The following is a 25,837-nucleotide window of genomic DNA, read 5'->3' on the forward strand; positions in this document are numbered from 1 at the left end:
GAAGAGGGATGCTCATGGCAGGAAGGTTTACGGGCGCCACTGTTTGAGGCGCATTCAAGCTGGGGATCCCGTCCACCGGAAGGGGGATGGGGAACTGTCCAATGCACACCATGGGGGCTTGGAGTTGCTCCCCGGTGGTGTTCATCTCTGTGCCACGTCCGACATTGCTGGAAGAAGCCATGAGTGTTGGGATTTTTGGAAGAAGAGGTTATGAGAGTTTTAGAGGGAGGCTTTTACAAGCTTTCCCACAGACGGTGCCAATTGATGGTGCGCAATCCGGCTGGTCCTAGTTGTCAATGACCTTGCCTCTGAACAGAACTACAGGGAACCTGAAACAGAGAAGATGGGGAAGCTCTGGGGGGAACTCGGTATGAATGCTCCGAAGCTCAAGTCAGAATTCTTCATAGGCAAGATAAAACCAGATGGCGCAAAGTTCGCATACCTTGTTCTTGGGGGATAGGGGGCCTTTTATAACCACCTCGCGCACTCACTTCTAAGCTTCTGTCAGATCGGGCATGATTATTTCTGAGCTCCTACCAGTTCGGATGTGATCTTTGCTAGGCAGAACCGTCACTACTCTCATTGTCGGAGCCGTCTCTGCGGCTGGTGACGACAGTGGCAGGTGGCGGCGGCAGGTGGCCGTTGAAGTGCGGCTGTCAAGCGTCAGATCCGAAGTCAGTCAGGTGTGACGCCCTTGGATACGGACATCCTCGGTTTTAGGTATGGCACGTTTGTTCAATCTAGCGTCCTGGAGGCGAAGTGCTGGAGTTGTGAGCGAGGTGAAGTCTTGAGTTCGGATAGGGGAGTGTCCCGAACTGCCATGACGCAGTCCAGTTCGGGTCATTTGCCTCGTGAGGCTTGGGGCCTAAGGGAGAGTTCGGGCCCCTAGTAGGGAGTTCGGGTCCTCAGTAGGGAGCTCGAGCTCCTAGTAGGGAGTTCGGACTGCTGGTTCCTCCCTTTGGTGCTCGCGCCTTGGGCGCGCTGTTGCTCTGAGCTGTTTCCCTTTGCCACGTGTTAATTGATGACGAGGTCGGACCAAATCTTCCTTCATCAATTTCCTTTTCTAAAAATTTCCAATATTATACTAATTTATATTAATAAAAAAATAATTTGTGTAATTATTGGTTCAAATTAATGTTTTCCTTTACCAATACTAATTTATCTTTAATAATTTAAAATGAAAATCACACAAATTTTAAATAATTTTCCAAAATCTATCAAATGTAATAAAAATTCCCAAATTTCCAAAATATTCCAATAAGTTTCAATAATTATTTACTACATTTTAAAGAAAATTTCCAAAATTACATTAATATATATTTTTTATTTTGTTCTCCAAAATTATGATATTTTGTTTGCCAATTTGCAAACTCCACCAACTCTTTCTTGGAGCTATAATTGTTGAATTTATTTTTCAATTTTATAAATTTTAATTAATTTTAAATGACATTTATAAAGAAATTATTGGTTGAAAATTTTGTTTATTCATTGATTTCTAATAGTTTTTTTTGGAAAGTAACACAATTTAATTGTTAGTGGAATAAAATTAATTTTAAGAAATTGTAACTATAGTAAAACATTTATTATAATGATTACTCTATTTAATTATTACATCAAAATTCCAATAATAATTATTAGTGTAATAATTATTTTGCAGAAATAATTAATTTAACTACACTAATAATTATTATTGGAATTACAGTTATTTCAAAATTACTGTAATTACAGTATTTTGAAAATAACAAATTTTACTATAATAATTAATGTACCTTAATAATTATTATTACATTAATAATAAAATTACATTACTAAATTTCTGAAAATGTAATAAGATGGAAATATAGTTTAATGAAAATATATTTTAATGGCAGGGGTATAAATGAAAGAATGAAATCAGGGTCGTTTGATTGAGCCATTCTTATTTTTATTAATGGGTAAGAGTAAGATAGTCGAGATAAGATGCAAGCCGGATTCGATAAAAATCCGAGTATCCAACGGATAAGTTTCGATATCCGAATATTAATGAATTTGGATCTACCTAATTACCGATCTGATCACGATCCGTTTCCAGCCCTAAAGTTATACCCGAACAGGCAACAGCTCTAATTTCAGTTATTTGGCTCCAGTAGCAGCAGTCGTTCTTTGGCTCCGACAGCAGTCGCCATGGAAGGAGAACTAACGAGCTCGAGAAGAGTTGCCCACCGCTCTACGAGAGAAGAAACTGAAAAAGAGAAAAATAGGATTCCTGGTTCTGTGACTGCTATAGAGGAGCTGATCTGGTTTGCAGGAGTCGCAACCTGCATAAAGCTCCTTCTCATCCCTTCGTACCGAAGTACAGACTTCGAAGTTCATCGTCATTGGCTTGCGCTCACCTCCTCTCTTCCCCTTTCTCAATGGTACTATGATGAAACGAGTCCGTGGACACTCGATTACCCCCCTCTCTTCGCTTACTTCGAACGGTTTCTGTCTATCTTCGCTAATCTCGTCGATACAAAGATCGTAGACCTACACAATGGGTTGAACTACAGTGCAGATTCAGTGGTTTATTTTCAGAGGATTAGCGTCATGGTTTCCGATCTGTGTCTCTTCTATGGAGTCTATAGATTGACCAAAAGCCTTGATTCGGCCAAGCGGAGGATGATTTGGGTTTTGATTGTGTGGTCGCCGGCGCTCATTATCGTGGATCATGTGCATTTTCAGTACAATGGGTTTCTTCTGGGGTTTCTGCTGATTTCTCTTTCGTATTTGGAGGAAGGAAGGGATTTGATGGGAGGTTTTGTTTTTGCAATGCTTTTGTGTTTCAAGCACTTGTTTGCGGTTGCAGCGCCTGTGTATTTTGTGTATTTATTGAGGCATTATTGCCGGGGAGGGCTGGTTAACTCTATCGGGAAGTTTTTGATGATGGGTACAGTAGTCGGGTCGGTTTTTCTGGTTGCATTTGGGCCATTCTTGTATCATGGGCAGGTACCCCTTTCTCTGTCATTCACAAACACAGACGGATTTCAATTTTCTCAAAGTTTTATTTTTCATTTTCACTAGTACATTCTTTTATGACAGAAATTAAGAATGAAAAATGCAGTGCAACTTTTAGTAGAAGTAACAGTCGGAATGAGGGAAGAAGATAACTTGATGGCTATAAGACCAAAATAAGTTACTGATAAAAGGAAGGAAAAGAAAAATGTCTATAGTACAAGATATGGGAACAGTAATTAGGAACAATACATTTTTAGAACGAGTCTAGTCAAAATGGGGATGTTGATGTAGATAAGTATTAAGGCTAGGAAGTGTAGGAGTTGGGTTAGAAATGGGTACACTATAGGAGCATTTAGAGATAGCCCCGGCAAGTGAGAAGATGAGAAGGGACTTGTTGGCTCTGCTAAAGAGCTGGAATGTGGGTGGTTTGTTAAGGAAAGTAAAGATTGTTTGTAAGGTTGTGCCAACAGCAGTGCTGTAGTCAATTTGGAAGGAAAGAAAGATGAGGCTTTTTGAAGACAAGTTTAGTTCAGAAGAGATAGTTTAAAAGGCATTTGGGGAAGGATATACTCATTGGTGGCAACACACAAGTTATTCAAGAATATTTTAGCTCTTATTTTTTGTTTTTTATTTTTTATCATTGCAAGCTTTTTGTATGATTGGATGAATAGTGGTTTTTGTTTTCGGGTTGTACAAAGTTAATACCTTCCTTGTCTAGTGCCTTACTGAACAAGGCCTGTATTCATGTCTAGATTATTTCATGAAACACTTAACCATTCTCTCTCAAAAAAGTGAGAAGAGATGATTGAAATGGTTTGGTTATGTACCTTGGGAATCCATAAATCATATTCCAACATTTTAGCAACGCTTACTATTATGATTCGGCCTTCCCTTGAGTTCTGTTAGTCTGATAACAACCAAGAAGAGAGAAGAAGAAAGAAGAAAGAAAGAGAGAGAGAGAAAGGAGGAGAAAAGGAGAGAAGAAAAGTCTAGTTCGAATGAGAGAAAAATTACCTCTCCCATTCGGCCAGACATGTTTTATATTACTAACATGATGGAAAAGACACATGTGCTCTTACTTAAGTGAGGGACACTAGTTTTAATATAATATTACAGATCAACAACCTCAACATAAGTATAAAGACAGAAATACCCCTACATACTCGACACTAACACTCCCATTCGACCAGTTGTTTCCAAAAGATGACGATTATTTCTCTCAGCCACCCCATTTTGTTGTGGGGTGTAGGTACATGAGGTCTGATGTATAATGCCATGTTGGTCAAAGTATTCTTGAAATGATGAAGATAAAATATTCACGGCCATTATTGGAATGAAAAATTTTAATGTGAACACTAAATTGGTTGCGAATCTCAGAAATTTTTGGAAGATGATAAACAATTCACTCCTTTCTTTCATTAAATAGAGCCACGTCATCCTTGAATAATCATCAACAAAAATGACAATATCTATATCCATTGTATGACATCACTTTATAAGGACCCCAAACATCTGAATGAATCAAAGAAAAAGGACTCGACACACGGTTATCAACCCTAGGACTAAAGGGAACACGATGATGTTTCCCCAACCGACACGACTCACAATCTAAAACAGAAAGTTGACTCAACGAAGGAACCAAAGACTTCAAAACTTTCAACAAAGGATGACCAAATCGACAGTGCCACTGGAGAGGAGAGATGACTGGAGAGTTGTTGATGTTTTTCCACCACCGTCAAGATAATACTATTCACCAGCTTCATGCCCTCCACCAATCTTCATCCCCGTTTTGAGATCTTGAAAAACACACGAAGAAGGGTAAAAAGTAATAGAGCAATTAAGTGACTTGGTCAACTTACTAACAGACATAAGGTTAAACGGAAATTTAGGGACATACAAAACTGAGGATAAAGATAAGGGGGTCATGTTAACATTGCCAACACCACAAATGGAGGATGTGGAACCATTAACAAGGGTAACAGATTGTGATGTTGAGCAATGAGAGAGGGAACAAAACACACCTGGAGTTCCAGTCATGTGATCGGAGGCTCCAGAGTCAATAATCCAGGGATTGGGTGTGGATGCCAAACAAGCCATACCTGAGTGTGCGAGAGTAGCCGTGTTCTGCTGAGATGTGGATTGGACAAACCTCTCATACTCATCACGGGGAACACTCACAATCTCCTTCTCGAGAACATCTGTGGATGTAGGAGGCATCTGATCAGTTGAACGACTCTCCTGTCTGAAACTGGTGTCACTAGTCATGGCATGATTGGCCCAAGTTGAGAGTGGACCATGCAAGTCATAACAATAATTAATGGTATGTCCATCCATACTACAATGAGTACACCTCCTCGGACCCGAGCCACGTCCTTTGCCACGGACTCCCCTTGAATCTCTACCTCCAATACGACCACCACCACGGTTATATGTAGGTCCACCACCACCGCTCTGGCCATATATCGGACCACTACTACCACTACGGTTAGACTGAGCTCCCCGAGCTCCACCTCTAACACCACGACCCCTTGATACTGCAAAGGCTGATCTATCATAAACATTAGAGTTTTCAGTAGATCCAATGGAAATCCTCCGAAGTCGAGCAAACACCTCTTCTAACGAAGGGAGAGCTGACCCTCCTAGTATCTGAGACCGCACTGGTTCATATTCAAATTTCAGCCCCACAAAAAATTGAGTCACATCAAGCTTTTCTCTCAGTTGTTGATGAATTTTGACATCAGAAGTGAGGGGGTGATAAACATTCAACTCATTACGAATGGTTCTCATACTACCATAGTACTCCTCAAGACTTTGATTACCCTGTTGCAGATTAAAGTATTCCTGATACAGCTGATATACTTTGGTTGTATTGTCTTGACCAGAATACAACTTTTTAGCATGATCCCACACATCTTTGGCAGTGTCAAGAAACATGAAATTTACACTAATCTTGGGTTCCATACTATTCCATAACCACGTGATAATTTGTGCATCCTCTTGTTCCCAGTCATCATACTCATGAGAATCAGTGGAAGGTTTCTCCTCCCTTATGTGTTTCACCTTCTTCTTTGCCTTCAGAAAAACTTATATAGATTTAGCCCAAGGTACATAATTCTCTCTATTCAGTTTAATGCAGGTCATTTGAACATTCAAGTAATTAGTAGGTATCATTACATTAGATTTGCTATCACTACTATCTCCCATTGCTGAATTCTGTTATTATTGAATTCGACACACTGCACACTACTTGATCACACTGATCACACTGGTTTCAACACTTGTTATTGCTGAAGATTGCACTCTTTACACCACAAACCCTACCCCACGACTACCTGAAATCTCACCACACTATATGAGGACTAGTCCCCATTCGAATCACACTAAAAACAACATAAACCCTAGCACACTACAGTCTGAAATCCCACCATACGATCTGGAACATACTTCTTATTTGATTCATAACAAAAATATGCATAGAAATCTCTTACCTCATCACCCAAAAAACAAACCACACACACACAAAAAAAAAATCAGACCACACAAGACACCCACTGCACCACACGAATCAACCCTCTTCTCTTCATCGATTAGGGGAGGGCTTCTTAGAAACCACAGCAACCGACCATGAACAACACAACTGGAGGCATAGAGACCTCCAAGGGAAGAGGGCGACCACTCCTTTTCAGCTCTTTCCCTTATCTCCAATCGATGGCAGAGAAATCAAGAGAAACCCTAGACTGAGTGTGCAGAAAACAGAAATCTGGGCAGATCCGAGTTGCTTAATTGAGCTCTGATACCATATTATGATTCGGCCTGCCCTTGAGTTCTGTTAGTCTGATAACATCCAAGAAGAGAGAAGAAGAAAGAAGAAAGAAAGAGAGAGAGAGAAAGGAGGAGAAAAGGAGAGAAGAAAGGTCTGGTTCGAATGAGAGAAAAATTACCTCTCCCATTCGGCCAGACATGTTTTATATTACTAACATAATGGAAAAGACACATGTGCCCTTACTTAAGTGAGGGACACTAGTTCTAATATAATATTACAGATCAGCAACCTCAACATAAGTATAAAGACAGAAATACCCCTACATACTCGACACTAACACTTACTCTAGCAGTAGGGTTAAATTTTGAGAGGATCATTGTTGGGGAGAATTCCTCTTCCAGTAAGATATCTTCTATCTCCCATCTTAGAGATCTTCCTAGACTTTATATTTCCACTTCCCACTTTACAGATCTTCCTATTGCTTCCTTTGTTTTGGATGCTTCTTCTGGTATATATTGGAACTTTGGTTTCCTTAGGGGCCTTAGAGGCTGAAAAGAGTATGAGGTGTTAGAGTTCTTAATGGCCTCAAGGATGCCTTCTTGAGTTCTAATGGTCAAAGAAAGTTGGGTTTGAACTTTTGATCATTGATGTGTTATTGTATTTATTTATGTTCCTATTCCTTCAAGGTCCTTGATGAGGTAGCTGGTGTCCTTTCAAACTTTCCCTTCAAGTTGTTAAAGAATAACACTATCCCCATCCTTGAGGGGGCTTTTCTTCGGAGGTAGTTCACAAGGAAATTAGGGCCCATTTGGTTGGGCAGAATCGGAATCCCATTCCCGTTCCTAGTGGAATGGCATTCCCCCATTTGAGGGAATCACCATTCCCTTTTCCATTCCAGTTTATTCCAATTCCCATTCTGATTCCTGTCTGAACCAAACAGACTATGGGAATAGATCATTCTGATTCCGATTCCGATTGTGAACCAAACGGACCCTTAATTAACACTTGAGATATTCTTCAATGGAAATGTAAACGGTGGGAACTTTCTCCTATGCATTTTGTGCTTAGGAGGTTCCGGGTCAGATAACTGCCTTTTTTAATCCATTACCAGTTTTCTTCAAAACTCTGCAATCATTATTTTTTTTGTCTCTATATGATATTGATACTTAATAGGTCCTCTTGTGATACATTGGACATGCTCGGGAGTTGCTGGTCCGTTCCTTTCTTTAAGAGAGGAAGGATCATGTGGACATGCCTTCTTGCCTCTTGCTGCAACTTTTTGGAATATATCTAAGAAAAATGTAGACTCTCTAAAAAACACACTGATATCATAGATCTAGTCTTTATCTATGTGGCCCATGGAACTAGTATTTAATTTTAAGATCCCATGCTGGCATTGTTGTTATGGACACACCGCCCGACAGCACACTGCGGCGCAGTCATAGGCAGCGGCACGCATAGCAGGCCGCACAGCAGCACGCGCCGCCCAGCAGTGCGCAGCACACACCGCATGGTAGCAACACTCGGCAGCAACACGCACCGCACGGCAGCAGCACTGCGAGACGCGCACGCCGCCGGTAGTAGCAGTAGGGCGGGACCCACACGACAGCTCATCAGGGTGGGTCCACACTTATCTTACCACGTCAGCTCTGCTCGCCAACTCGTCGCCAGCTACTCCATTCCTCATCCCTTATCCTTATCTTATCTTAAGTAAGAATTGTGTTACCATTAGGAGTAGGTAATTAGGAGTTTGAGTTAAGTTGGATTACCTAGCCTAGCCGAATCCAATAAGGAGTTTCCTTCTGTAATCTCCTATTTAAGGAGCTACGAATTGAAGTAAAGGCATTCGGTTTTCAACCAAGAAAGGTGTTAGGAGAGTTCGAGTGATCTCTTGGACAAATCACCCATGCGATTGCCACAATAGGGTCTGTACGCAAGGGCAAGGGCAAGGGCAAGGGAAGACAGGAGTCTCTCCCGGTGAACCAACCCGTGACGAGATCCTACGCGCGGGACCATAACATTCTGGTATCAGAGCCTACCGTCATGGGGGAACAAGAGCCGCTGTCTTCCAAGGTCCACGAATTGGAGCACAAACTTGCAGAGACCACCATGGAGGTACGTGAGGTCAAGGATGATGTCCGGGAGCTTCGACGCTTGCTGGAGACATTCTTAGCCAATAGAGAAAGAAACTCAGAAGGAACCGCCACCAACAACAGCCATAGACCGGACTGGGCAGAAACGCCTGGCGAACATCAGACGGCCACCCCGACGGCCGTTGTTATCCCCAAATACAGTCGGCTAGAATTTTCGTCCTACAATGGCGCTGGAGACCCACTGGGATGGTTGCACCGCTGCGAACAGTTCTTCCGCAACTAGCGCACCGATGACAGAGACAAGGTCAGTCTGGCTGCTTTCCACCTCACGGAAGAGGCACAACTCTGGTTCTACCGTCTAGAGCAGGAAGAACCCGAGCTTAGTTGGGAACAATTCAAATCCTATTGCCTCCTCCGGTTTGGACCCCCGCTGACAAGCAACTCGCTGGGCGAACTGATAAACCTCAAGCAGACCGGGATTGTGGCGGATTATCAGCGCCAGTTCCAAACTCTTCTCGCCAGAGCAGCCTCGGTACGCCTAGACCAGCAAGTCGATATGTTCACAGCAGGGCTGGTGGAACCCCTAAGGGTGGACGTCGAGATGCAACACCCCCCTAATCTAGTCATAGCTATGAACCTCGCACGCGCCTTCGAAAGGAAGATGCAGATCTCCCACGGGGGCTTCAGTATAGGACGGCCAACAGCAACATGGACGCCTTCAAAGACAGCAGGAGTGACTTCCTCTTCGATCATCAGCAGAGAGCCAAGTCTGCTTGCGGGCAACCCCTCCAAATCAGCGTCAAGCATAGGAAGCAGTAGGTTTGCACCCCCCATTAGGCGGCTGACCTGAGCCGAGATGGCGGAATGGCACGCAAGGGGGTAGTGCTTCAACTGCGATGACCTGTACTCTGCCGGCCACAAGTGTAAGAAGTTGTTCTGTCTTCTAGTAGAAGAACCCGAAGAGGAAGAGGAAGAGGACGAATCTGCAACGTTAGAACCAGAAATCTCCCTCCATGCCATTACGGGGGTCAAGACCTCCCAAACCATGCAACTGAGAGCATTGATAGCAGACCGGCCAGTCCGTATTCTGGTAGACTCGGGTAGCACCCACAATTTCATCAGCGAACAGGCGGCCCGCAAGTTAGAACTGCCCATGGAAAGAAGACCACAATTACAGGTGGCCGTGGCAAACGGGGAAAGAGTTCACAGCCCTGGAATTTGCAAAGACACCAGAATTCAGGTCGGAACAGGGTCCTTCCAAGCAGATTTATTCGTACTATCCTTGGACGAATTTGACATCGTCCTAGGTGTTAAATGGCTGATCACGCTTGGACCAATTCTATGGGACTTCGCCGCCCTGACCATGACCTTCCACTTGGATGGCAAACTAGTCACATGGCGGGGAACCAGAATACGAACAAGGGCGCAGCTACATACACTCCAAGGTGGGGACTCACGCTCAACAGATATGGAAAGGCTCCTTACGGACTTCTCTGCAGTATTCAAGGAGCCCAAGGGGCTTCCCCCTCCCAGAGCTTGCGACCACCGAATCCCTCTGATAACTAGATCAGATTCCGTTGTTGTCAGGCCCTACCGCTACCCACATCGGCATAAAGATGAAATAGAAAGGCAGTGCGCAGACATGTTACAGCAAGGGATCATCCGCCCCAGCCGCTCCCCCTTCTCCTCCCCAGTTCTCTTGGTGCCCAAGCAAGACGGGACTTGGAGATTCTGTGTGGATTACAGAGAGCTTAACAGCCAGACGGTCAAAGATAAGTTTCCCATCCCAGTCGTAGATGAGCTGTTAGACGAACTCCATGGAGCGCAGTACTTCTCCAAGCTAGACCTTCGATCAGGATACTTCCAGGTCCGAATGACCCCAGAAGATGTAGAGAAAACGGCCTTCAGAACACACCATGGCCACTTCGAGTTCTTGGTCATGCCCTTTGGTCTTAGCAACGTGCCATCCACATTCCAGGCCCTGATGAACGGGGTGTTTCACTCCCATCTCCGCAGATTTGTCTTGGTATTTTTCGATGACATCCTAGTCTATAGCAAATCTTGGGTAGAGCACGTGCAGCATCTGCGAATTGTTCTTGAACTCCTGCAGCAACATCAACTCTTCCTCAAACGGTCAAAATGCTCCTTTGGGGAATGCAGGGTCCTTTACTTAGGACATGTGATTAGCGGTCAAGGGGTCACTGTGGATGACTCCAAGATTCAGACCATCAAAGAATGGCCCAGACCACAATCCGCCAAGGCCCTCCGTGGTTTCCTAGGGCTGACTGGCTACTACTGCAAGTTCGTTCACAATTACGGACTGCTGGCAGCCCCGCTAACAAGTCTGCTCAAGAAAAACGCCTTCCTCTGGGACGGTACAGCTGAAGCAGCCTTTGTAAAATTAAGAGAAGCCCTCTCCTCCACACCAGTTCTGCAGTTGCCAAACTTTGATCTTGAGTTCACAGTGGAGTGTGGCGCCTCCGGTACCGGCATAGGCGCGGTACTACGGCAACAAGGGCACCCAATCGCCTTTTTAAGCCGCAAGCTGGCCGACCGCCACATTAAGTTGCCCGCCTACGAACGAGAACTTATTGGCCTAGCTAAGGCAGTGCAGCACTGGAGGCCGTACCTGTGGGGCAGATCCTTCATAGTCAAGACGGATCATTACAGCCTCAAATATCTGCTGGAACAACGGCTCACCACCTCGCCACAACAGCATTGGGTCAACAAACTCCTTGGATTCGACTTCCGGGTAGACTACAAGGCGGGGGCCTTGAACCGTGCCGCAGATGCCCTGTCCCGTCAGCACACTGCGGCGCAGTCATAGGCAGCGGCATGCACAGCAGGCCGCACCGCCTGGCAGTACTGCACAGCAGCATGCGCTGCTGGAGGCCGTACCTGTGGGGCAGATCCTTCATAGTCAAGACGGACCATTACAGCCTCAAATATCTGCTGGAACAACGGCTCACCACCTCGCTACAGCAGCATTGGGTCAACAAACTCCTTGGATTCGACTTCCGGGTAGACTACAAGGCGGGGGCCTTGAACCGTGCCGCAGATGCCTTGTCCCGTCAGCACACTGTGGCGTAGTCATAGGCAGCGGCACGCACAGCAGGCCGCACAGCAGCATGCACCGCCCGGCAGTACCGCACAGCAGCACGCGCCGCCCAGCAGCGCGCAACACGCACCGTACGGCAGCAGCACTCGGCAGGAGCACGCGCCGCACGACAGCAGCACGCACCGCACGGCAGCAGCACTGCGAGACGCGCGCGCCGCCGGCAGCAGCAGTGGGGTGGGACCTACACGACAGCTCATCAGGGTGGGTCCGCACTTATCTTACCACGTCAGCTCTGCTCGCCAACTCGCCGCCAGCTACTCCATTCCTCATCCCTTATCCTTATCTTATCTTATCTTAAGTAAGAATTGTGTTACCATTAGGAGTAGGTAATTAGGAGTTTGAGTTAAGTTGGATTACCTAGCCTAGCTGAATCCAACAAGGAGTTTCCTTCTGTAATCTCCTATTTAAGGAGCTACGAATTGAAGTAAAGGCATTCAGTTTTCAACCAAGAAAGGTGTTAGGAGAGTTTGGGTGATCTCTTGGACAAATCACCCATGCGATTGCCACAATAGGGTCTGTACGCAAGGGCAAGGGCAAGGGAAGACAGGAGTCTCTCCCGGTGGACCGACCCGTGACGAGATCCTACGCGCGGGCCCATAACAATTGTTCTGATGTTAAGACTTCTAGTCCCCTTGGGTATCTAAAGGGTGAGAAAAGAGTTAAAGGGCTTATGCTTTGACGTGAGATATGGCTTTTAATATAGAATTGTTGACATGGGTTAAAGGGTTTTGAACTGTTTGTGAGAGAGTTAAAAAACTGTTTTGAGCATCCTAGATCTTTTCTTTCTTTTTTTTTTTTTTTTTTTCTTATTTGAAATGCTGCTGTGGTGGTGAAGGTACTTCCATGTTCTAAGGGATGACCATGGGAAACAGCCAAACTTATGATGTCCAGATATGGATATAGACACAAACATGGACACGGACATGGATATGGGAAATGAGGATATAACTCTCCATTGCCTAAAATCCTTGAAATGGACATGGACACAAGTACATGTATCCCATGTAGTATGCTTATATCAAGTTTTTGAAGCTAACGTGTGCAGATTTCTTATAGTATAATTTGTTGAAACATATCACTTTACATATTTATGTGTTAATGCTATATAGAGTACATCTGGAAGTATTGTAGTATCTGCTGTTATATCCGATAAGTATCATATCTGACAACGGTATGATAGGCATGTACAAGTAACCTGGGTATCATAGAGCTGAACTATTGAATTGACTAGTCATTGCCTAAGCCCAATTAGTCAAAGGAATCAAAACTTAAGTTGATGATGTGAAGACTATGGATTGAGTACAGCATATGTACTTAGAAAGTCAGCCTGACAATGGTGCACAACAGCATAAGGGAGAAGAATGGTTTTAGCCAACATGTACTCATTTGATATGAGGAAACAAGCCATATGGTCTTGAAAAGGTCTAGGCAAATAACAGATCAGATCTTAATTGCGAATGAATGTGTGGAGGAAATGGAAAGGTCTAGGCAAAGAAGTTTTATGTGTAAATTGGATCTTTTTTGAGAGAAGATAACTGAATTCATTAAGTATTCAAAAAGGGGGGGGGTACATGAGAGGATGCACAAGCCTTTTAAGCACAACAAAAGCAAAGAGACAGCCCTCTAGGAAGGCAGCGTATTGGAGCTATACAAAAAATCCCTTCCCAGCCCAGATTTAGCTAGATTATCAGCCACTTGATTTAATTCTCTAGGAATCCATCTAAAACTGCAGTGTAAATAAGATGCAAGCTCCCTGATTTCTAACAACAGATGGGATAGCTTCCACAGGTCTAGAATCTGTCCTGAAGCCCAGTTAATAACATGTCTTGAATCACCTTCCGCTGCAATGCAGCTGAGCTGCTGTGATTTGGCAATTCTGAGGTCTTCCAAGAGGGCCCTTGCCTCTGCATCAGAAGCATCTTCTGCCTTGGCTGGGCCACTATAGGCCCAAATCAAATCTCCATTTGCTCTTCGAATCAGCCCTCCAATTCCCGCCTTTGATCTGTCCTCAGTGGCTCTCCTAAAACTGCCATCGAAGTTTAGAATGAATTCACAGTCCTGTCTTGGGGTGATTATAAGAGGAGGTTGAGGGTGAAAAGGAGAGGCTGATAGTAGAGCAGGCCAGTTACTATGAATGTCATTCCGACTGATACCCTCGAAGATTTTTCTATTCACCATCCAGCTGCTAATGTTGGCCAGAATGCGATCTCGAAGAGCCTCCAAGGAGGAGTAGCTCTCCTCAAATAATCTTCTATTTCTTTCTTCCCAGATATTCCACATAACAGCATGAACAATTGCTTTTCAGAAACAGCTTCCTCTCTTGCCCGAAATCATCTTTAGGCCTTGCCAAGAGTTGATAAGCTCTATAACAGAATTAGGGGGAGTCCAGCTGAAAAGGTCTATGACTTGGTGGATTGGGAGTTTTTATCAGAGGTGATGAGGAACTGTGGGTTTGGAGACAAATGGTGTAGCTGGATATTTGGGTGTATTAGTACATGTCACTACTCTGTATTGGTTAATGGTGTGGTGAAGGATTTTTTCCAGCTTGTAGGGGAGTTAGGCAAGGGGACCTACTCTCTCCTTTCCTATTTACTTTAGTAGCTGATGTGATTAGTAGAATCATTACTAAGGCAGATAGAGAAGATACCATTAGGGGTTGGAGAGTGGGGAGAAACCAGATTCCAGTCACCCACCTTCAGTTTGTAGATGACTTGATGATTTTTTGTGAAGGAGGTTTTAGCGAGAAGGTAGACAACCTAAAGGAGCTAATCTAAGGTTTTGAAAGACTATCTAATTTGAAAACAAATCTGGAAAAAAGCTGCATAGCGGGTACTAACTTGGAGGATGGGGAGATTGAGGCCATAGCGGAGTGTCTTGAGTGTTCCATTTCCTCTTGGACTATGTCCTACTTAGGTCTTCCATCAGGGGCAAATCCTAGGGAGAGCAGATTTTGGACACCGATGCTAGAAAAGTTTGAGAAGAGATTAGCTTTGTGGAAGAAGAATTACATCTCTTTGAGAGGGAGAATCACCCTAATAAGAGTTACATTGGGTAACTTACCCACTTACTTCTTGTTTGTTTTTAGGATGCCACCTAGGGAAGCTAGGAAGTTGGAGAAATTGATGAGAGATTTTTCGTGGGAGTCGGGACAAGGAAAAAAAGATCATTTGATTAAATGGGAAATTGTTTGTAAAAGGAAAGAAGAGGGAGGTTTGGGAATAGGGAGGGTGGTGAGATACCGCTCACCTCGGAAACCCCTTCGAGGGTGGTTTAACCTCCTGAAACAGAAAATGGGGAGGAAGAAGAGAAGGTAGGAAAAGAGGGATGCAGTGAAAGAGAAAAACAGGGGATATTCATTTATTCCTTCTTTAAAAGAGTAGGGCCTTGTATATCTGGCCTACAGGTGTAATCATAGAGGGAATATCCTCTGATTGGCAAAATAACTTACTGATAACAAACTCTGGGAAATATCATGGAGGGAATATCTTCTGTCGACAGAATCACCCTCTCTGTGTGTAACTAATTCTGAGGCTCTGTTGCCTGTCCCTGAGGCTCTGTCGACTGTCCTTTCTGCTTCCTTGAGTACTGCTGATGGGTAGTGGCCTGCTCCACTCCCTGTGTTGGGTTAGGGGAAGGTATTTGGGTCCCAACAATTCCTCCCTCCTTAGCATTGACCTTGCCCTCAAGGTCTAGGTTCGGGAACCTCTCATTCAGCCTTAGATAAGGTTCCCAAGTGGCGTCTTCTGGGGGCAGCCTGGCCCATTCTACCTTGGCTTCTGGTACAACCTGCCCACCTCGTCGGACCCATCGAAAATCCACAATTTTGATGGGCTCTGTGTAAACGTCCCCTTCTTCAGTGAATTGGGGTAAGCTAGATGAGGTAGGAGTATGATTTCCCACAGCCTTCTTGAGAAGAGAGATGTGAAACACTGGATGAAGCTTCGAGGTAGTAGGGAGGTCCAATCTGTAAGCAACAAGGCCCACTCTTTCCAGCACCTTGTAGGGCCCATAATACCTGGGAGCTAGCTTGTGCCAAGCCCGTCTTACCATTGAGACCTGGCGGTAAGGTTGGAGCTTAAGGTAGGCAAAATCACCCACCTGAAACTCTAATGGGCGGTGGTGAGAGTCATAGCTGATCTTCATTCGTTGCTGGGCCTTTGTCAAATTGGCCTTGAGCAGTCTAAGAATCTCGTCTCTTTCCAGTAGGCGAGTCTCTACTTCTGCCACCTTGGACGGCCCATATTCATAGGGTAATATGGGAGGGGGTTCTCTGCCATATAGGGCCTTGAAAGGTGTCATCCCTGTAGCTGACTGATAAGTTGAGTTGTACCAGTATTCTGCCCACGGAAGCCAGTGAGCCCATTGTCTAGGCTTCTCCCCTATGAAGCATCTAAGGTAGGCTTCTAAGCATCGATTAATGACTTCAGTCTGTCCATCAGTTTGCGGGTGATAGCTGGTGGATGGGTGTAGTCGGGTTCCTTGCAATCTGAAGTACTCCTTCCAAAATGAACTTAGGAAGGCAGGGTCACGGTCCGAGACAATGGATCTTGGTGTTCCATGCAGTTTCGCCACGTCCCGTATGAAAATGTCGGCCACCATCGCTACAATGTAAGGGTGAGGCAAAGCAGAGAAATGGCTATACTTGGTGAGGCGGTTAACCACTACCATGATGACCTATTTTCCTGCAGAATGAGGGAGTCCTGTGATGAAATCCATGGAGAGGTCTTCCCACACTTGCTCTGGAATCTTGAGGGGTTGTAGAAGGCCCGCGGGTGACTGTGAGGAGTATTTCTGCTGTTGGCAAGTTGGGCATTCTGATACATAGTGCAACACATCCTTGTGCATTCCTACCCAATGGTAGTGACTGCTGAGTCTTTTTAGGGTCCGTAGCACCCCTGAATGTCCTCCCAATGCGGAATCATGAAACAACCTTAGCAGTTCAGTTTTGTGGGTGGAATTTGGAGCAACCACAAACCTACCCTTGAAGAAAAGATCAAGCCCCACAATTTGGTAACCCGGAACCTGAGAAGGGTCACTTTTCCACCTTTCCCTGATGTCTTGCAGTTGTGGATCAGATCTAGCTTCTTGCCGTATAGCTTCAAATAAGGGAAAACTGGGCTGAGAGCAGGTTAGTTGGGTCAGCTCTTCTACCCGTGATAAGGCATCAGCTACTTTGTTCGCAGGCCCAGTTTATACTCGATGTGGTAGTCAAATCCCATTAATTTACTAAGCCATTTTTGCTTCTCCGGGGTGTGCACCCTTTGTTCTGCTATGTACTTCAAACTTCTCTGGTCTGTCCTGATGATAAATTGGTGTCCCAATAGGTATGCACGCCATTTCTGTACTGCCATTACCATGGCCATCATTTCCTTGACATAGGTGGACTGATTTTGGTGGGCTGCTGAGAGAGCTTTGTTGAAATAAGCAATGGGTTGCCCCTTCTGCATCAGAACGGCCCCCACTCCGACACCCGATGCATCACACTCTATCTCAAAGGGTTGAGAGAAATCCGGAAGAGTGAGGACTGGAGGGCTAGAGACTGCTGTCTTCAAGTCTTCAAAGGCCCGTTGGGCATCATCAGCCCACCCAAACGAATCCTTCTTTAACAGGCGTGTTAGAGGGGCGGCCATAAGCCCATACTCCTTAATGAAGCGCCTATAATAACCGGTAAGCCCAAGAAAACCCTTGAGAGCCTTTACAGTGGTGGGCTTGGGCCAATTTTGGATGGCACCTATCTTTTCTGGGTTTGCCATGACCTGGCCTACAGCAACCACATGGCCTAAGTACCGAATCTGTCTTTGTCCAAAGGAGCACTTTGCCAATTTGGCATGCAACTGGTGCTCTCTCAGAATTGTGAGGGTAAGTTTGAGATGTTTCATATGGGTGCCCCAATCCTTGCTGTAAACCAAGATGTCATCGAAAAATACCAGAATAAATTGCCTTAAGAAAGGCCTGAAGATGTCATTCATGAGGGCCTGAAAGGTGGAGGGGGCGTTGGTAAGACCAAACGGCATAACCAGAAACTCATAGTGGCCATCGTGGGTCCTAAAGGCTGTCTTGTGGATATCAGCCTGGTGAACCCGGATCTGATGATACCCGGACCGTAGGTCCAGTTTGGAGAACACTTGTGCTTCCCCTAACTCGTCCAGCAGTTCGTCAATGAGAGGTATTGGGAACTTGTCCTTCACTGTAATCTGGTTCAGGGCCCGGTAATCTACGCAAAACCGCCAACTACCATCTTTCTTCTTCACTAGGAGTATGGGGGATGAAAACGGGCTGGTGCTGGTCTGTATATGCCCCTTGTCCAGTAGCTCTTTTACTGCCTTCTCAATTTCCAGCTTTTGGAAATAAGGGTATCTATATGGCCTCACATTGGCTGGTTTGGATTCGGGTAAGAGGGGTATCTGATGGTCATGGGCTCGGGGTGGAGGTAACTGGTTCGGTTCCTTGAATATGTCACCAAACTGATCGAGGATCGATCTTAGGCTCTGGTGTTGGGCTTCAGTAGGTTGGTCACAGTCCTGATTGTTTAAAATTGGAACTGTGGGCCGAATGCCCAAATGCATAAACAAGGGCTGTCCAGTATCCTTGGAGGCCCATATTATAGAGGCTAAGGTATCACCTCGGGGACTAGGGGGCCGCACCCCTTGCAAATGGCAGGTCTGTCCATTTTGGCAAAAATCCATTGTCATTCTGGCCCAATCACATAGTGCAGGACCTAGGCCACGTAACCAATGGATTCCCAAAATGATATCAGCCCCCAAGAATTCCAATGGGTGAAGATCTACCACGAAATTATGGCCCTGTACGAGGATCCTTTCCTTCTTACATACACCATCACATAACATCTGATTCCCATTAGCCACATGGATTGAAAAGAGAGGAGTGGGGTGTATAGTCATACCTAGTTGCTTTGCCAAACGGCAAGTGATGAAATTCAAAGTAGAGCCACTGTCAATCAAAACCATCACAGATTGGCCACCCAATCTTCCTTCTACTCGCATGGACTGAAGAGGGTTGAGGCCCATGAGAGCGTGTAGAGAGATCTCGGCTCCAACCGGTTCTGGTTCGCCTGATATCAGCTCACAGTCTTCGAGGTGCTCTGGTTCTGTCCCCTCCGGTTTTCCCTCTGTTTGAAGGAGGAATACTCGCTGGACCCGACACTTATGGCCCGGCCCAAACTTATCATCACAGTTGTAACAGAGGCCCTTCTCGCGTCGGGCCTGCATCTCAGCCCACGAGAGGCGCTTGAAAGGCACAGTGGGCTTGGGCAAAATGGGCTTCTGAGGATCCCCAACTTGTTTTTGGGGTTGCTGTTCAGCCCGCTGGAGAGCCCTCACATTCGGATAGGATGGCTTGCTAGTCCTGCGCATGCTATCAATCTTCTCTTCTTGCAAGCGAGCCATGCCCACCGCCGCCATGACTGTCGCTGGTCGAAGAGCTCTCACTTCTAGGCGGATGTCTTCTCTGAGACCTCCCACAAAACACCCAACCAAGGCCTTCTCCAGCCATCCGTGTACTCTGGTCGCCATTCTTTCAAACTCGAGCTGGTAGTCTGCTACTGTCCCCGTCTGTTTTAATCGAGTTAGAAGTTCGTCATAATCCACGAACGCTGTCGGCCCAAAACGGATGCACAGAGCTTCCGTGAACTCCGCCCAAGCTACCTGAGGATGGGTTTGTCGATACCACTGAAGCCAGAGAATAGCGTCTCCTTCAAGGTGAATGGAGGCGATGGCGACGCGCTGGTGTGCAGGGGTTTCATGGTACTCAAAGAATCTCTCTGCTCTGAAGATCCAAGGAATGGGATCTCCACCGGAATAGTTGGGATCCCTGAGTTCCCTGGCTTCCAGAAACAGAGGCGTCGACCTCTGTTGGCTGACTGGTCTCACCGGACTGTTGTTGGGAGGCGAGGTTAGCGATGACCACCTTGAGATCCCTGAGTTCGTTCAGTACTTGGTGGAATCCAATCTCAAGTTGGTCGACTCTGCCTTCCATGGTAGAGGATCTTGTCTGCGGCATAGCTGGTCTACAACCTTGCTCTAATACCAACTTGGTGAGATACCGCTCACCTCGGAAGCCCCTTCGAGGGTGGCTTAACCTCTTGAAACAGAAAATGGGGAGGAAGAAGAGAAGGGAAGGTAGGAAAAGAGGGATGCAGTGAAAGAGAAAAACAGGGGATATTCATTCATTCCTTCTTTAAAAGAGTAGGGCCTTATATATCTGGCCTACAGGTGTAATCATAGAGGGAATATCCTCTGATTGGCAGAATAACTAACTGACAACAAACTCTGGAAATATCATGGAGGGAATATCTTCTGTCGACAGAATCACCCTCTCTGTGTATAACTAATTCTGAGGCTCTGTTGCCTGTCCCTGAGGCTCTGTCGCCTGTCCTTTCTGCTTCCTTGAGTACTGCTGATGGGTAGTGGCCTGCTCCACTCCCTGTGTTGGGTTAGGGGAAGGTATTTGGGTCCCAACAGAGGGTGGTTGAAAAAAAATCAAGCTCTGTTGGGGAAATGGCTGTGGCGATGGCCATATGGGATATTGTACCAAATTACAATTCTAAATCAGGTTCTGAATTAATAAAATTTTACTATTACTCATAAAAAAAAGAAACAGGCCATATGGCCCATGGACCTTCTCTCTGTTTTTATGCTGTACATTTGGTGGTTAATTCCCTCTAATTTTTAAATTGAATAATTTATGGCCCCATTATTTTTTCAATATTTTGTCATAAGGTATTGCGTGTATGTTTCTATCCTTCTCCACTAGTGTATGTTTCTATCCTTATTTTTTCAATATCTTTCCTTGCAGATACAACAAGTCCTCCGCCGTATGTTTCCTTTTGGCAGGGGACTCTGTCATGCATATTGGGCTCCCAATTTCTGGGTGTTCTACATAATTTCGGACAAAGGGCTTGCTTTTGTTCTTGCAAAACTTGGATTTAGCATTCAGACACCAGCAGCTTCTTTCACTGGTGGGCTAGTAGGGGATTCCTCACCTTTTGCCGTGCTTCCTAGGGTAATCCTACTTGGTTGATTAAATGCTGGACTGCATGCTTATCATTCTCCATTAATTCTGTCCCAGGCATCTACACATGCAAATAAACTCTGTCAATAATATGGTTGAACAATGTGAAAAAGAATAAAGGAAAAAAATATCATGCATCTCTTAGAAGTGTTTTGTTGCTTTTGTTTTTTTGCCTGCCCAAAATTGAAAAGTGGATTAAACCTTTTGAATTAATGATTTGGTGGTTTATGCATTTGTATGCATCACTATATGCAGTGAACATCTATGACCGACTAATCTTGTATTGTTAAATTCTATGGAATGGCAGGTTACTCCTCTGGTAACCTTCATGTTGGTTTTACTTGCCTTATCTCCATGTCTTGTTAAGGTATGGAGAGAGCCTCGGCCAGGAATGATCACTAGATGGGTAGCCTATGCTTACACCTGTGGTTTTCTCTTTGGGTGGCATGTTCATGAGAAGGCATCTCTCCATTTTGTTATCCCCCTTGCTGTTGTTGCAGTGCGCAGCTTGGAAGATGCAAGGCATTATTTCTTGTTGTCAATAGGTATGCTTCTGTTGACCAATTCCGTCTTTTTAAAGTTATTGCACTTGAGTGTGTTCCCATAACATCCCCCCCCCCCAAAAAAAAATAAAAGGGTAAAGAAAACGTGTGTGTTCAGTTGTTTGCTTCAAATGTATTTTTCTTTTTTTGGAAAAAGGTAAAGTAAATTTTATTGATTGCATAAGGACAAACCCCCTGGCCGGGCAGAGATGATACAATACAACAAAGCTATAAATCTCAAAGGCTCCTAGACCATCAGCCAACCTTGCAAGATTTTGCTGATGGAGTCCTTTAGCAGCTGAGATCCATGACACCAATATACCTAAAGACAAAGAGATCAGATCCTCCACATCCTTTGAGGTTTGGTGGAACAATCTTCTATTTCTTTCAGACCAGACCATACCATACTAACTACAGCCACAGGGATACAATCCCAGACACAGTTAGCTAGATTTGAGAGGCCATGCAGCTTCCAGCTCCACAGAATATCCAAGACCAAGCTTGGCATGACCCAAGCCACCCCCAGAGCATTAAGATAGTTCCACCAGAAACGAGAGACAGAAGGGCAATGGAGGAAAAGATGATCAGTGCCTTCAAGATCCTGAATCTGGACTCCCCTTCTGAAGGAAAGAGAGGGTTTAAAATCCTGGAGGCAGGAACTGATCCAGAGTTGCAATCAGCCAATCAGTCAGCTTAAGAGTGAAAGATTTAACATGAGAAGACAAGAATTTGCCCTTTGACCGATCCCACATGGTTACTAATCCCCTTGCCCCCTTGCCGGTTTACTCACCCACCTCACCTACCCCTACCCCTACCCCCAAACACTCCTAACCACCACAACCTCCATGGCTCCACCACCTCAAGCTTTGTTTCCTGGAGTAGCACCAGCTCCGGCTTCCACCTCTTGAGCACATCTCACACCAACATTTGCCTTCTTCCTGAGCCCAATCTCCTCACATTCCAAGAAAGCAACTTCAACTCTATAACAACCAAAACTGGAAAACCCCCTTCCTTACAAAATCTTTTCTATATCTTCTTCCCTCCCCCCTTGACGAATCTTCCCCACTTCCAGCTTTGTCATTCAGCCCCCGAGACAACATCATCATTTCTCTGCTATTTTTGGAAGACCCCCTGCCTTTATTACATTCATCCTCTCTTTCTCCTCCAACATCTTTTATTCAATCTCCTCTAGATACCTGATGGTCTTCACCTCCATGCCTTCTATTGACACCCTTAGAAAATCCCCAAGCCCCAACAGTTTGGAAGTAACCCAAGAGGAAAATGCGTTAAGAAAGGTCCCTTTATCGCAAGATACCCCCGGACTCCTAGAAGGCACAAGAGGCGGAGCAGTAGCAGACTTCTCCTTGACTTTAAACCCCTTCTAAGCAAGGCAACTTACCTGATCTTTAGCTTTATCCACAACACCTAATTGCCTTGGCATCACAGTTTTAGGGCTCTCAACCATAGGTCCATAGCCAAAGGAATGATCTCAGCGGGTTCTTCTTCCATCGAGACTAGCAGCAGAGATGACAAGCTGACATCATTCACCATAGCCTAGGGTGTTGACTCCAGGGAACCTGTCAAAGGTTGATAAAACTCCCTGCTCCGCTCTTCCTCCAAGATCTTTGTTGTTTTCTCCAACCCCGATGACCCACTCCTCACATCCTCCCTCAAGATTTGTCTCAGTTGGCTCAACTAGTTCACTTCACTTAGAGCCGAGAGCTGGTCCCTAGCCTGACCCATCCCCTTTGGTTTGCTAGCAACCTTAGGTCTTAAACCATAACCATTTGGATCACGTGGTCTGGCTAGGCAACAAGGGGTTCAGATCTCTCTGACCTGGGTACCCTTACCTCCCTTTGAATCCCTTCCCTTAACACTTTGCCATCTATCACCACATTTAGTGCCTTCAGACACTCCATTAAAGCTTCTTTAAGGGATTCCTTAGAAATTCTTGCCTGACCCAAATAGCCATTTGAATTTTGGACTTGCAAACCAATCTGACCATCCAAATGGGGCGCAATTGGATGCTATAGAAACTCCCCAAAATCCCCACTCTCTGCCACCCCCACAATCACCATTGTCTTACCAACTTTGGATCTCAAATTACCTCTAATTACTGGCTACTTCTCCCCAACCCTAAAATCACACTTCCTCAATCGACTTTCCTGCTAGATCCAAAGAGGGCCTCCCGTACCACAATCTCCACTTTCTCAGGGATCACTCCCTCTTCTATCACCTTCATACAAACCCACTCACAAGTCTTTAATTCCACGACTGAGTTGTTGGGTTGTTTGTACATCTTGGTTATTGTACTATTTACCACCTATCTCACTTCAATTTCTTTATTTTAATTTTATTTTCAAGGATTTTTTTGTTATATTTATCAGTGAAAATTCTACTTTTTTAATTATTATTTTATTGTGATTTTTTTTTGAATTATCTAATAACCTGGTAAAATAAGTTGGTACTATTTCCTTGGTTTGCAATATTCTGCAAAGGTCTCTCTCCACCCCCTCTCAAATTTTAATTTTTTTTTTTAATTTTTTTTTTAAGGGAGCATGTGCATGTTATTAAAAGGCATGGTTTCATGAGTTGTCTTGGGCACATTTGAACTGTATTGGTTAAAATCTGTTACACCAAGGATATGCTGACTGAAGGTCAACCAAGGGATGTTTGCCTTAGGCTATATTTGGTTTGATAAAAAATAGGAGAGAAACATAAAATTGAGGAATTCTCAAGATCTTTCACAAAATTCCTTATTCAACTTTCTGTCTCTCTGATCTTCTATAAAACCAAAAACAGTCTTAGTTACCTCACGAGATCATTTTCCTACTGGTGAGGAGAAGGGTTCTCATTTTAAAGACAAGACACTCTTGGTAATATGATTATATGTATATATACAAATATGCCATGTTATCATGGTTCGACCTCCGGTTTGACCCCAGTTGAATCTTTGACCCGTGAACCTCTCCCTTCTCTTGTTCTATACCCGGTCCAGTTCTATGAACATTGCTCCTAACATAGGCAGGCTTTTGTAGTATGATTTTTTTATTTACATATTATTTTTTGATCAGCAATACCATTTTACGTATTTTAGAAATGTGCATTTAATATGATCTAGAAATGTTTATGCAGCTTGTTGTGTTGTATTGGGTACATATCATATTTGATACCAGTACACTAGGCAGTATAGATATCCAGGTATTTCAGGACTCCCTTCAGTGAGAGCTATTTCTCAGATGAGGTTCATTAATGTCGTAATGCCGTAATGTTTCAAGAACGTGATGACCCTGAAGTGTATTGTTTGATAGTCCATGAGTGTTCATTTGTCTACCTCTTTTAAGTGAATGTAGTGTTTAACTTGAACTGCTCTTCCATTAGTCCAAAATGGTGTTGTGGCGTTCATGATTTATTCTTCATCGAATTTTTATTAAAGCACATGGTACACTGAGATGGGTGCCTTGAGCTGCATATTTTAAATCAATTTGAGAATAGAAATACGTAGAATCTAAATTCTTTGGATTTGCCTACTTTTTCCATTTCGAAGATTCTGATGTTTTTTCCCCCTCTGTACACGTTGCAGTGTCTTGCTACTCATTGTTCCCTCTTCTATTTGAAGCTGATGAGTATTCAATAAAAGTGTTGCTTCTGCTTCTGCATTCCCTTCTCACGTGGGTAGGTTTTTCCTCACAGTTCAGCAAGACCACAGTGGTGTCCACAAAGCAACAAGGTGAGAAAATGGGATCTAAAGAAGGCCTGGTTGCTGCCAAGGGTGGTGGGTTGGTTGTTGGGTGGGTTAGGATTTGTTATTTGTTGGTTCTTTTGTTTGTTGAAGTATGGGGTCAGTTTCTACACCATTACCTTCTTGGTGACAAACTTCCATTTTTACCCCTTATGTTGATCTCAATATATTGTGCATTAGGGATCATGTATTCTTGGATTTGGCAGCTAAGATTTATCATTAGATGCCCATGATTCATTGGCTTTTTGAATTCTCTTTCTCCCTCTGCGTGTGTGTAGTTTTCCTTGATCTGTGCTAATAGTAGATTCAATGTAACTATTGTAAGGGCACATGCTGATTCTGGACGTGGGTAGTAGATCTGGTCACTCAAGTGTTATGCATGTTTGTAAGATAAAAGAGCTTAAAATACATATATATTTTGAAAGTTTTTAAGTCAGTAATTACCAACTGATCTGATGTTGGCTCAGTTGGTGATTCATTGTAGCAGAGATCTGGGACCAAATGCGGCTGCCCCGGGGGTGGGGGGTGGGGTTAATGGGGTTGGGGATGGGCTACCCCCGTTGTGTTTGTGTAGCC

At 44.6% G+C, this 25,837-nt stretch overlaps 1 protein-coding gene across 2 annotated transcripts; it reads left to right on the forward strand.

The window, feature by feature from the left end:
- Window positions 1-2,093: 2,093 nt before the first annotated feature.
- LOC104609859 (ALG6, ALG8 glycosyltransferase family) lies at window positions 2,094-25,511 on the forward strand. Of its 2 annotated transcripts, none has more exons than XM_088895916.1 (4): window positions 2,094-2,964; window positions 20,762-20,968; window positions 21,345-21,522; window positions 25,103-25,511. In XM_088895916.1, the coding sequence occupies exons 1-4, from the start codon at window positions 2,164-2,166 to the stop codon at window positions 25,492-25,494; spliced, it is 1,578 nt and encodes a 525-aa protein (XP_088752042.1). In that variant the 5' UTR covers window positions 2,094-2,163; the 3' UTR covers window positions 25,495-25,511. The 2 variants fall into 2 exon arrangements, with proteins under 2 accessions (XP_088752042.1, XP_010274564.1); XM_010276262.3 differs by having other exon boundaries at window positions 2,096-2,964; window positions 21,285-21,522.
- Window positions 25,512-25,837: the final 326 nt, after the last annotated feature.

This window comes from Nelumbo nucifera, chromosome 1 (genome assembly GCF_055504915.1).
Source record: "Nelumbo nucifera cultivar China Antique chromosome 1, China Antique-T2T, whole genome shotgun sequence".
Taxonomy (NCBI): Eukaryota; Viridiplantae; Streptophyta; class Magnoliopsida; order Proteales; family Nelumbonaceae; genus Nelumbo; species Nelumbo nucifera.

Excerpts from the sequence above, each read along its gene's own strand:
- LOC104609859 (XM_010276262.3), top strand. The coding sequence starts at position 2,164 with ATGGAAGGAGAACTAACGAGCTCGAGAAGAGTTGCCCACCGCTCTACG. Across the intron at positions 2,965-20,761 it reads CATTCTTGTATCATGGGCAG|ATACAACAAGTCCTCCGCCG; the intron begins GTACCCCTTTCT and ends CTTTCCTTGCAG. Across the intron at positions 20,969-21,284 it reads CTTTTGCCGTGCTTCCTAGG|GTTACTCCTCTGGTAACCTT; the intron begins GTAATCCTACTT and ends ATGGAATGGCAG.